Here is a 12,517-nt window from a genome sequence, read left to right on the forward strand (position 1 = left end):
CCACATTAGATGCATATGAGTCTCTTTGACACTGTTACAGAGGGGGCAAGAGGACAGAACTCTGGGATTCCACTTAGAGATCCTCAGCCTAACTGGCAGCTTGCCCACAACTCTCCAAAGCATAAGTTCAGTTTAAATGAGGGGGTTGCCTTCCACACCCTCCTCAACCTCAGACCCCACACTGCTAATCTATCAAGTGGGGGCGTGGATCTTCCACTGATTCTTGGCCAACACTGCAACAGTGCATCCTGAGCTCTCTCTGAAAACCCAAAGGTTAAGCTTAGCAAAGGGCTTGCCTGTAGACCATACAAAACCTCTGAAGTCCATGACATCTATAAAGTGATGACTCGTCGGCCAGTCTATCTTTATTCTGTTTATCAGATCACCAATTAACTGGGTTTCCACCACGTAAGTCAAACTCCTTGCTATCTGCTCAGGCTGCAGCCACTTGCAACCACCAGGGTCCCAGATTTGCTTACAGGTGATCAGCCCTTTTTTGAAAAGTCGAGCAGCCACTCTTGGGTGGCTTTTGATTAACGCAGGGCCATGACTGAATGTTCAGTCAGAGAGTCACAGAGATCTACCTAGTGATGCGTCTGCGTACAAGGTCCTGAGTCCTCCCCATGAGCATCCTTCCACCTTGACTTTCCAGATTTGAACCAACCTTGTCAAAATCTCTGATTGAGGCACCCTGATCAAACAATCTGACAAGATTACATCTTGCGAGGGGGGGTGAATCCCTCTAGGTGCGTTCATACTGATCAGTCTACGAGCCATTTTTGCCCACGGTTGGCTACTTCCCAGCTGCAGTAATCTTTTAGTGCGAAGGGCATCAGTTTTTGCCTTTATCTTTACCAGTCCAAGGCATCCTTCATCTTTTGGAGTGAACAGCAACTCTGATCGAAATGCATGCCATCGTTGTTCCCATACAAATTTGGATATGCAGCTATCAACCTTCTTTAAACACAAGTTTGAGAAGGGCAAGATACAAAGAACATAGACTAACAAGTTCTCATACTTAGCAAAGCGACTTAAGTAGCATCTTCCCAAATATGTTAAAGGGAGTACAATCACAATACACTTACAGTAATAAACTTCAACAACTACCTTTAGGTACTTGAGAAATTTTAATTCAAATTCTTCATTTTTCATTCAAAAGATAAACAACAAAAGATTTTATGCATGAATCGCAATGAATAGGAGGTTCTATAATACATAAATTGCCCTATGATGTGCAGATTCTACAAAACCGTAATCAGTTCGTACATAACTCATATATTCACCCTACTTCAATAGTGCATGAACTAGCTCCTCTTGTATGTGCACCACTCCCCAGCTTTTTTAACAGGCTGTACCTTCTTTTGGAGGCAATATGAGGTCCAAACAAATCTTGATAGTTTTCTTGTACTAGATTGGCTACATAGTTATACATCCATTACTTGTCGAGCGTGGATTGACAAGGACACTTCTCTAACCTCAAAGGAATCATCAAATTATCATGTGCTCCCCCTTGTTCATATGCAGTACTATACATACCTATTAGCAATTGTTGGGGAGCTCCTCCACAAACAAAGGTATTTTCTGAACTATCAGGGCACAAAGCACTTACTGTAGTAAGAAACAAAGGTTCAGAAATGTCCAGTTTCATTCACATTTATCTTAGCAGCTTATTATGGTTCTCTCTCTGTTGAAAGGCGAAGGCTGGTCTGCTATTGGCTATAAAGCAGGCCTTTCCAATATCCATTTAATCATTGCAAGGACTGTCATAATGTTGAATTGTTGTCAAATTTTATGTCATAATGTTGAATTGTTGTCAAATTTTACAAACTTGAGAAATGCCTCATGGCAATGTCCTTTCCTTTCTTCCATGTTTGAAAGCCGGTAAACCTGCTTAGTCATCAGCCCTGCAATCCTTTCAACGTATGCAGGAAAGAGAGAGTTCAGCCCACCATATATTGCAGAAACCTTCTTCATCTTGATGAAAATATGTACCCACTCTTCAAGGAGCCCTACATTTGGCAAGACAATTGTTATCTAACAATACATCATCCTTAAAATGATGCTAGGCAAGGAGCTTTGCAATTAAATCACATTGTTTTGTCCTTTGAGCTTACTTTCATCAAAGCTCTCATCTTTTTCCCATGAAGATGAATGATATGATATCAACTTTTCCATGAGCTGCAGCCTTTTGACACGTAAAACCCAAAATTTAGGTTTTGCACAAAGGTTTGACATTGATATAAACATTTTACTCAGCACTTAAAGCAGAAAGCTAGCAGACAAAAACATGCACCAGCTTCAAGCTTGCTTTTCAACAGACAGCTTGAAAAGTAGGGGCCAGAATATACACATAAATAATGTTGTCATATACTTGGAAAGCATTGTTGTCAAAGGGATCCATGAAAAGCAAGCCTTCCAAAACTAAAACCGCTCGTTGAGAAGTGAAATTTAGCACTCTTTGTCCGACAAAGGAGATAGTTCCAAGTGTGCTCAAGATTTGAAGGATCCAGGAACGGATACTTGCAATGGGCTCCTCGATATCTAGAAATAATAATAGAACTCAAAATGGGTTACCACTTGGGGATTGTATAACTTCACATAAAAAGCATTCCATGAAACTTCAAAACACAATATCAAAACCTTTTAAGAACTGAAATTTTACAGAATATAAAAGTACGATCAATACAAGTCTTTATCAGGTGCTCAGAGAAGATCTATGACGTCAAAGATGCCAAAGGTGGTGTATCTAATAAAGGAGTGCCAGAAAAGAGATTGCAAAGAGCCTCGCTTTATCATTTAAACATTCAGTACAGTCGGGAATTGGGTGAATTGCATGTCACACAATAACTCACTGCCTTTACACATGGTTTAACTTGTCTAGAGCATGTGACTGTCCAATGCATTCCAATAGAGGTTATTCGTGGAAGGATATGTAGAAGTGCACTAGTCCGTTTGGATGCCTTCGGTACTTTTTTTTGGGGTGGAGAAAGGGGCGCAAGGGGGGGGAGGAGGACAGGTGGGAGAGAGAGAGAGAGAGAGAGAGAGATTAATGCATTCGGGAGGCCTCGCAGGCCTATGAGACAAGGTACAATAAAAAAAATTAACTCATACAAGCCAATATGGGCTGATGAGTGCTATAAAACTAGTACTCAAAACCCAAAAAACTCAGAAATATTGAGATGCCAAGAGATGTGATCAAGTGTCATCTATGAATATGAGAGAGAGAGAGAGAGAGAGAGAGAGAGAGAGAGAGAGAGAGATATTAACATCTATGGGAGGCCTCAAAGGCCTCTGGGACAAGTCACGAAGTACACCAAGAGAAAGAACTCGTACAAGCCTCAATGGGCTGAAGCAAAGTGTGTGGTGGGACCCTTGCTGAGTGCTATGCTGAGAGAGAAAGAAAGAAAGCAAGAATATTAACGTCCTTGGGAGGCCTCTTGGGCCTATGGGACAAAAGTACAACAAATGGAAAGAAACTCATACAAGACACAAAGCGCTGAAGCAAAGGGCGTGCTATGCAAAGCCCTCACTCGACAATACCGCGTCGTCTCTCTTCGCTGATCCATGCTGCTCGCATGTCTGCTAACTTTGTCTCCACCACTTTCTGGCCCGGAGTTGACTCGAATGTATAGAAGTCCATGACATGTCGCTGTGATGGGTTTGCCTCAGCATCCTATGGTGCTGTCAATGCATGCTGATGTCTGATATGTCATAGTAGCATCTCTTTGTGTTGTCGCATCTTGATTAGATAGAGCCCAATGTAGACCTGATCATGAAAGTGTATCAATCGTGAACTATAGCCATGCCCCTCCTAAAAGAGACAGTGATAGCTTCCCTGGATGTCATACTAGGCTGGGCAGACACCTAAGAAATGTTCCTCTATCTCAACCATCTCCAACATGCATAACTTGCAGATCTGTTGCTCTCTAGTTATTCCTACAGCTCTCCATGCCTCGATCCCAAGCTGATGTGACGAGACCCGCATCTGTGCAATGGCAATCCTTAGTGCATGTGAGACTCCAAGGTACTGGGGTCTGATGATGAGTCCATTCTCCAATACTCTCAAGAAATGATCATGAGAAAACTGGATCTTGGTGGGGACCTCTTGTCCCCCCCTCGAGGTCCGACGCTGGAGTAAATCTAATTGTATGATACAATTAATATCATCTCGAGGGAATGACTTGGGTGGTGCATCCATGCTGTACTGGGAAGGGGCAACTTGTTGGAGATAAGTGCACACTAAGTGTACTATTTCCCTAGTCTACATTTGTCTAAGTCTAGTCTAGTCTTTGTGTCTTGAGTGTGTGCCATGTGGCACCTCTACAATTATCCCATAAGCACTCTTGCTTCATATCTTGTACTTTGGCCCATATATTCATGGGTCACATCATTGCAATCTATCTATCTAGCTTGTGTCTTGTCTACACTCATCTACAAGGTAACTCTTTGTCTGTCTTTCAATCTTGTTCTTATTTTACTTCTAGTTTTCTAGTTTCTAGTTCTTCCTTGTATATTCCTACATGGTATCAGAGCCATGTAGATCCCTCTTCTCTCCCCTCAGTCTGCTGTAGCCATAGCCGCCTCTTGTCAGATTTTTTGCTCCGCTCAGTTGGTTGCCATCTCCATCTTCTGCCCATCTTCTCCACGCTGCTGCCGTTCCTGTTCAGGTTGCCGCTGCAGATCTGCCCGCCTCTTTCTGCCCCGCCATCTCTCTGCCAGATCTGCTGCGCACCATCTGTGCCAGATCTGCACGCCAGATCTGCGCGCCATTGCTGCGCAGTTCCGCTCCAGATCTGCGCCCATCAGCTCTTGGCCCTGCTGTAGCTCCCGCTCCTGCTGTCGCTCCTGCACCTGCATCAACGTACGTACAGCCAAGACTGTCCGTACAGTCCGTACGACTGTACGGAATCTGTACCTGCACAGGCCACACCTCTCCAGCTGCTGTTCGTGATCTGCGCCATCTGTTCGTGACTGCACGGAGATCGCCTGAGAGCTGCCCACATCTTCCCTACGGCATTGCTTTGGAGCTCGCGCTGCCTGCACCTCCTAGACCGCGCCTCTTTTTGCGCCTCTGCCTCTGCCTGGGATTAAGATACTGTGCATTGCCTCTTTCAGTTTGCTGAGCAGTTCCTTTTTTTTGCTGGTTCCTCCTGCTTCGATGGGCTGTCACATGCTATGGCCTTGACAAAGTGGTGAGAGAATCGGCTTCTTGGATCTCTCCTTTCATTTATTTCTGCAATATTGTAAGGGAATAGACACTGCCCTTGCATCTTAGCAAGAGGTAAGACCTTCCCACATGGCCTCTTCTACTCATTCTGTCATGTCTATTGACAAATTTAATGGGTCCAACTTTCATACTTGGCAAATCAAAATTAAGTGCCATCTTATGAAAGAAGGACTTTGGGACATTGTTCACCGTGCCGCTCCCGAAGATCCTGACACTGAGCAAGTTGTCACTGCCAAGAACGACAAAGCCTATGCTATCATCTTGCTCGGCCTTGGAGATGATTACATTCATCACATCTCCAACATACAGTCTGCTCCTCAAGCATGGATCACTTTGGATACCCTTTTTGGACCCCGATCTAAAAACTCTAAGATTGCACTTATGATCTCATTCTTTGATCTACATATGCAGGAAGGAGCTACTATAGCCTCTTATGTCAATTATCTTCGCAGTCTTATGGTTCAGCTTGCATCAGTAAAGTCTCCCATCTCCGAAGATATTGCTATTGCTGTGCTTCTCAAAAGCTTACTTGACACCTATGCTACTCTTGTCACTACCTTCAAGTATCACAATAATCCTTCTCTTGAAGGTATCATCAATGCTCTCCAAGAGGAAGAAAGAACTCAACAACGAAAGGTAACTAACACTGCATTTTTAGCAAAGAAAGGAAGTTCTAAGGTAAGAAAGCCTTGCATCCATTGTGGCAAAACTAATCATATGGAGAAGGACTGTTTCAAGGCTCATCCATGCACTATTTGTGGCCGTGATAATCACCGGGAGAGGGACTGCTACTCCAAACCCTCTACATCAGTCCCTGCATCTACCTCAGCCCATGTTGCTGCAACATCTCCATCAGCAGATCCTGCTGTTCCTTCCTCATATGATGAGAAGTGGGCTTTCTGATTACTTCTATTTCTTGTCTACCACTTTGACCACCGATGATGTAGGTCAAGGGGTTCTAGTGTCTTGGTCTTTCTGTTTGTCTACAGTCAATCTTCTGTCTATCTAGTCTTGTCTGTCTGTCTATTTGTCTATCAATCTAACTGTGTTTTGTTTTAGATCCATCTTGTCCCTACCCTTGTGGACCCATATGAGGATATCACTTGAGGAGGGGTGTCTCAGGATCTTTGTCAGTCATGTCTTCTATCTTGTCTCTCAGTCTATCAGTCTTTATGTCTGTCTTCTAGTCTTGCCTTTCTGTCTTACTCCTAGTGTCCACTTAAGGAGGGTGTTGGAGATAAGTGCACACTAAGTGTACTATTTCCCTAGTCTACATTTGTCCAAGTCTAGTCTAGTCTTTGTGTCTTGAGTGTGTGCCATGTGGCACCTCTACAATTATCCCATAAGCACTCTTGCTTTATGTCTTGTACTTTGGCCCATATATTCATGGGTCACATCATTGCAATCTATCTATCTAGCTTGTGTCTTGTCTACACTCATCTACAAGGTAACTCTTTGTCTGTCTTTCAATCTTGTCTTATTTTACTTCTAGTTTTCTAGTTTCTAGTTCTTCCTTGTATATTCCTACACAATTGATCCATGTGGATACTGTAACTGGCAAATCATATGGATATGCGTGCATACCATGTATCAACCCCACTCTCTGCTAGTCCTATGGAAGACTCTAGTGCCAACCTTAGTAGTCTCGAGGCCCATACTGTGTGGAGGAAAGTCACTATCTAGAAGATGGCATCAACCTGGAGAGGTATCATGGCAAACTCTGCTTGTACTATCTGATGTAGGACTAAGGGCTTACTCCAAATCATATTGAAACACATTATCAACAGTAGCCGCTCAAATCTCTTCCACTGTGTAGTCGAAAGGTAGCTCCTCCAAAATGGTGCTGCATACATGGTAGTTGGCCTCACTAGGGTGTTGAATTTCGTCGGCAGTTCCTAGAATTGCGCTTGAAAGAACTGCCTCTCTAGTCAAGCTAAAGCTCCCTATCCACGTGTGAGTTGTGCTCTGGCCGCATGTACCATCCTGTAAACTAGCCCTATGAAGATTGGCCCCAAGTATGTGTAGGACTACACTATCTCCTAGCTCACCTCGGTAAGTGAAACTATGTCCATCTAGTACAGCACGTGAGGTGTTGAAGATCATGACTTGGTCTTTTCAAGGTTGACTGTTAGGTCTCTCTCCCTACAAACACTTCTAGTGCCTCCAGATGCCTCTGCGGCCCCTCTAAAGACAATGATGTAAGGACTATGTCATCCACATATAGCAGTGTCTGTATCATCAAGTCGGCCAGTAGTGGTCCCCCGCCTCCCAGGTGGTCAATAAAAGATGTGATCTCGTCAATGTAGAGCCCGAAGACGGTCGGTGAAAGAGGGCATCCTTGCTTAACTCCGATGGTGCTCTCAACCCAGTCTGATAGACCCCCGGGGCCCAAACTCTCCCTCTTGATGGACTTGTATAAAATCATAAGTCCCCAAATCAAAACCTTTGGAATTTGCATCACCTGAAGCCTCCTGATCATACGGGAGCGTGGGACACTGTCAAAAGCTTTCCGGAAGTCTACAGACCCCAAGCATAGACTTTCTAGTGCCTTGATTTTGCCTCCTCAATGATGGTCCTCAAAGTGAAGATGTGGTCACGGGTGGAGTGTCGTCATCGAAAACCTGCCTGTTTGCCCATGTGCCTCTATGTGGCTCCTGATCTCCCTCTCTAGTGCCAACCCATACATCTTGGCTAGAATGTAGCCAATCATAGAGCGTGATAATTCCCAGTGTCCATGGGGTCCACTGCTTTGTGTATGGCCAGAATGGTGGTAGTGCTCCAAGTAGATGGGACGACGTGGCATACAATGTGGTTGAACATCTCCGCTAAAATCGGAGCTAGGACATGTTGCCCATGTGCGAAATGCTAAGTCCGTAGTCTCTCATGATCCTCAGCTCTCCGGTTATGGAGCCGACAGAGCACGCCCCATACATTTTGTATAGTGAACAAGCAACATGTGGTGGGCTTGGGCATGAAAGACATGCCTGATGGCGCCTGCATCGAGACATCATAGAGTGAACTCGCATAAGTGTGCCAAACCCCTAGAACCGCGATGGGAATAGGCAGCTTTCCCTCAAACAGAAGCTCCCATCCGATGGTAGGGTCCCGGCCCTCAAAATGATTGTATGACCTCCTCCTTCCTATGTGTGAGAAAGGCCCGTCTCTTACGACATGTCATTCGTCGTGCAATCCGTTGTACCTCATGTGCCATAAGATGGCCCAAGGCTCGCTCACGTGTAAGGTGAGATCTCTCTCTGCACTTGTCATCAAACCAAGGATTTTGAGGCATCGTCCTAACTGGGGCATGTACTGCAGATCAGGTCATGGGGAAGGATCTAGTCACTACGTCCTGTACCACTGAGACAAGGATATCCGAAGCACAGGTGAGGTTTGCATCATCCCATCCCGATTCCAATGGTAGGGTCCCCCACTCGAAATGATAGGATCAACTCCTCCATCTTGTGTATGAGGAAGGCCCGTCTCTTACGACCTGTCAATCGTCGTGCAATCTGTTGTGCCTCATGTGTCATAAGATGGCCCAAGGTTCTCGCTCACGTGTAAGGAGAGATCTCCTCTCTTTGCACTCGTCATCATACCAAGGATTCTGAGGCATCGTCCCAACTGGGGCATGTACTATAGATCGGGTCGTGGGAAACTAGCCGCAAAGTCTTGTACCACTGAGACAAGGATATCCGAAGCACATGTGAGGTTTGCATCATCTCTAGGTAGATCCGAGAGCTCACAAGCTAAATTACTTACATAGACTGGATCAAAAGTGGACTTGGACATGGGTGGGTGTGGAGGGGCTCTCCTTGTAGCTGGCATGGTAGCCGAGATGCTAAAAGCCATGTATGAGTGGTCAGTGCAGAGGGGAGGGGGGGAGGGAGGTACGAGAAAACCATATATCCGTGGTACAAAGACCAAGGGACCCATCAGATAATCCACTGTACTCGTCCCTCCACCATGTGGGAAGCAAGTGATCCCACCAAAGAACGGCCATCTCTAGTAATCGTTCTATATAATCAAGTCGTGAAAATCTCCCAGCTCAAGTAGATGATGCCCATACCATGTCACATGTGGTGCATCTACTGAGTGTCTGACTATCCCGAGCTCTGCTAGATCTAGTTCCGATAGTATGAGAAAGTCATCCTCAAAGTACAACAATCCCACGTGTCTATCTCATGTGCGTGCATGAAGTCATTAAGAAGGAGGATATCTCCCTGCCTGGAGAACTCCGTGATATCATCATATATCATCTCATATGGGCTGTGTCCTTCTGTGGCGACCTCATGTGAATAGGATGATATATCTGGAGGGAAGTAGCATACAAATGAAGATTGGACGTGCCTCCAATAATTGTACTCATATCCACATATGTCGTGCATGCTCCTCTCTCCGTACTACGAATATGAATGGCCTCAAGTGTGATTTGAAGAGAATAGCTACATCTCCAGACCCCCGTATTCCATTGTCTCTCCTCATCTCTCCTATGAGTTGATTCCCATGTGTACCCCATCACTGTAGGCAGATTTCTCTAGGCTCTCTCGTGTCTCGGTGTAAAAGATCATGTCTCTATCAATGTAGGTCTCCAAGACCCCCCTCCCCCCCCGGACCAAAGGGTACCATTACAATTTTCAGTCACTTTGTACACTCATCCCATGGGCCCGACACCATCATAACTCCTAGTCTTCCTTCTCTTTCCTACCTACTCTGTCTCAAATGATCACTTCACCGTCCCTATAGGTGGCCCATTTCCTTGCTTCCCTTACTGCCATCACGCGCAGCAGTCCTTCCCTCCAATGCTCTTGCTATAGGAGAGTGAGATTGTCATCCAAATAAATATGGGTTCCTTTCAAATTTGCCCTCATGCTCATGAGGGTAGTCTTCTCCATAGCTGTCCGTAGTTTCATCATTAGTGGCCTTGTCGGTGCCTCGAGCTTGCCCACTCTCCAAGCTGACTTGCACGTGAGGTTTACACCCATTTTGGTGAAAAGAGCCTTGGCATCTGCCATAGGAGTGTCTCCCACTGTGAGGCCAAAACATTTAGAGCCTTGCTGTTCCTCCTTTTTTCCTCCTCCAAAGCATCTGAAATAAACTCTTTCTTGGGGGCAACTGTGCCTTTCTTGACCACATCCTTCCATTCTAGAATTGCAGCTTCCCTTTTGTTTTTTTTTTTTTTGCGTGAATTCAGTGTGCTTACTAATACATGGTGGCCTGCAAGGATGCCAAGTCTTTTCTGAGTTTTTCATTCTCAAATTTCAGATCTTCCATTGCTTTGTATGCCCCCTCCAAAGCTCCTTGCGCATCTCTCAGATGTTGTAGCTCAGTCCCCATAGCTTGCATTGGTCTTTGAGGCTGGTCTTCTTTGATTCCCATGTTGCTTTTTCCTTCTCCCACTCATCCTTCTTGTACTTCTCCTTCCGCCATTCCAATTCGCTTCTTGATTTCAGCCAATACTTTGTCTAGATGTGCTTTTTCATTTAGCAACTCCAAATTGGTGGCTTCCAGACTGATGCTTGAGCAATAGCTAAATTCTCAGCCTCCCATTGGAAATCGTTAGCTACCAAAGGACTCACTTCATCAACGATACTATTCAAATACGTACGTATTGAGTGAGTTCCTCATAGTTCATAGGAAATCCACCCCTTACTACCCCATAGCAAACGGTCAAGCTGAAAGCTATAATAAAACCTTGTATATCATTATGACATGCACGGAAGAGGCCAGCCGAAACGACTAGGAACATAAGCTCACCGCTGCATTATGGGCATACCATACCTCATAAAAGGTTGCAACTAAGTGCACCCCATTTAGCCTCCCCTTCGAGGTAGAGGCGATGATGCCCATGGAATTCATAGTACCAAGTCTAAGGGTGGTCGCAGTTTGAGAAAGAATATCCGAAGAAGCCATCCCTGAGAGGCTAATTGAACTTTAGAAACTAGATGAGACTAGGCTTAGAGCGGCATATGGCATGAAAGTTGAAAAACTTTGCAAGAAAAGTTGGTTTGACTGCAACATTAAAAACAAGGACCTCAGCAAAGGTGACCTTGCACCATTATATAGCATGAGGAACACCAAGCAAAAGCTAAAATATCACGATATGGGTCCATACCAGGTTGTAGAGATCACGCCTCAAGGGACGTGTCGCATTGCGACTCTTGATGGAGTAGAAATGGATGGCTTTGTGAATGGGAGCAAAAGCTTAAGCTTTATTATGGTCCTTTAACTCAACAAACCCTTCACGCCATCCATCAAGAAAAAGAGCACAAGAAAGAGGTCACTCACATGAAAAGGCAAGCGATCGAATCGAGGCACACATCATGCTAAACTTAAACAAAAGGGCTCAATGGCAATTTCAAGGCAACTCTAGGACACTAAGATTTTGCATGATTTGATAAAGCCAACCCATCTTTTGTGGCTTAAGATCTAAGTCATGAACTATGTTGGTAAGCTTATCGTCAAAGATCCATCTTGGGATAAATTCTTACAGGTTACTCCATTTGACTAGATTGGAGGCTCTAGCTCTTTGAGAGATTCCCGCTTTATTTGTTGGGAGTCTCAGACCTTACATAATGAAGGTGGCCATTAGAAGGGTTGAGCAGATAAAATTGTATGGAAGGACCTTACATAATGACGGTGGCCATTAGAAAGATCTAGCATATAGAATTGAATAGACTTTAATACACCTGCATAGATAGTTACATGATACTTCAGCATCTCCAAAATCACCAGCCTAGTAGCCATCTTCATTAAATTGGCTAGATCATCAATCAAGAGGTTAGGAGTATATGCTCCAGTGAATGTTTAAACTAATTTTATTATATTGGGTTACCTTAGGTCAGCCTTTGCCCAGCCTAGTAGCCATCTTCATTAAATTGGCTAGAGCATCAATCAAGAGGTCAGAAGTATATGCTCCTGTGAATGTTAAAACTAGTTTTATTATATTGGGTTACCTTAAGTCAGCCTTTGGACCCCTCAAAGGATTTCTAAATCTGCATTTCAGTCTAGTATCACTGAGATAGATGCATAATAAAAGAGTACTTATGAAATTTCAGGACATAGTTTTTACTTGCCTTTTTGTTTTGGGATGCAATTGCCTCTTCCTTTTAAGAACATGAGATAGACTCCAACTACCCACTGTCATTTTATTTACAAGATCTTGTGTTTCCTTATACAGAAATAAGGGTCAAGTCAAAGGGTGGAAAGCATTAAACTCTTTAGTAAATTGAGGGAAAGGAGATTAGAGGACCACCATGAATAGGAAAACCTGAAACCCGAAAACTGTCCAAG

The 12,517-nt window shown here is 44.3% G+C and overlaps 1 protein-coding gene across 1 annotated transcript in view; it reads right to left on the reverse strand.

Moving 5' to 3' along the window:
• Nucleotides 1–1,794: 1,794 nt before the first annotated feature.
• Nucleotides 1,795–12,517, reverse strand: part of MPS1 (multipolar spindle 1) — a 60,543-nt gene continuing 49,820 nt past the window's right edge. Inside the window, exons 19-21 of the mRNA XM_087373192.1 lie at nt 2,349–2,541; nt 2,115–2,185; nt 1,795–2,009 (exon numbers count right to left, since the gene is read on the reverse strand). Of these exons, the coding sequence (XP_087229318.1) occupies nt 1,795–2,009; nt 2,115–2,185; nt 2,349–2,541 (479 nt within the window). The remainder of the gene's footprint in view (nt 2,010–2,114; nt 2,186–2,348; nt 2,542–12,517) is intronic.

This window comes from Dipteris shenzhenensis, chromosome 4, assembly GCF_047967505.1.
Source record: "Dipteris shenzhenensis isolate YYH24624 ecotype China chromosome 4, Dip_SZ_1.0, whole genome shotgun sequence".
Classification (NCBI taxonomy): Eukaryota; Viridiplantae; Streptophyta; class Polypodiopsida; order Gleicheniales; family Dipteridaceae; genus Dipteris; species Dipteris shenzhenensis.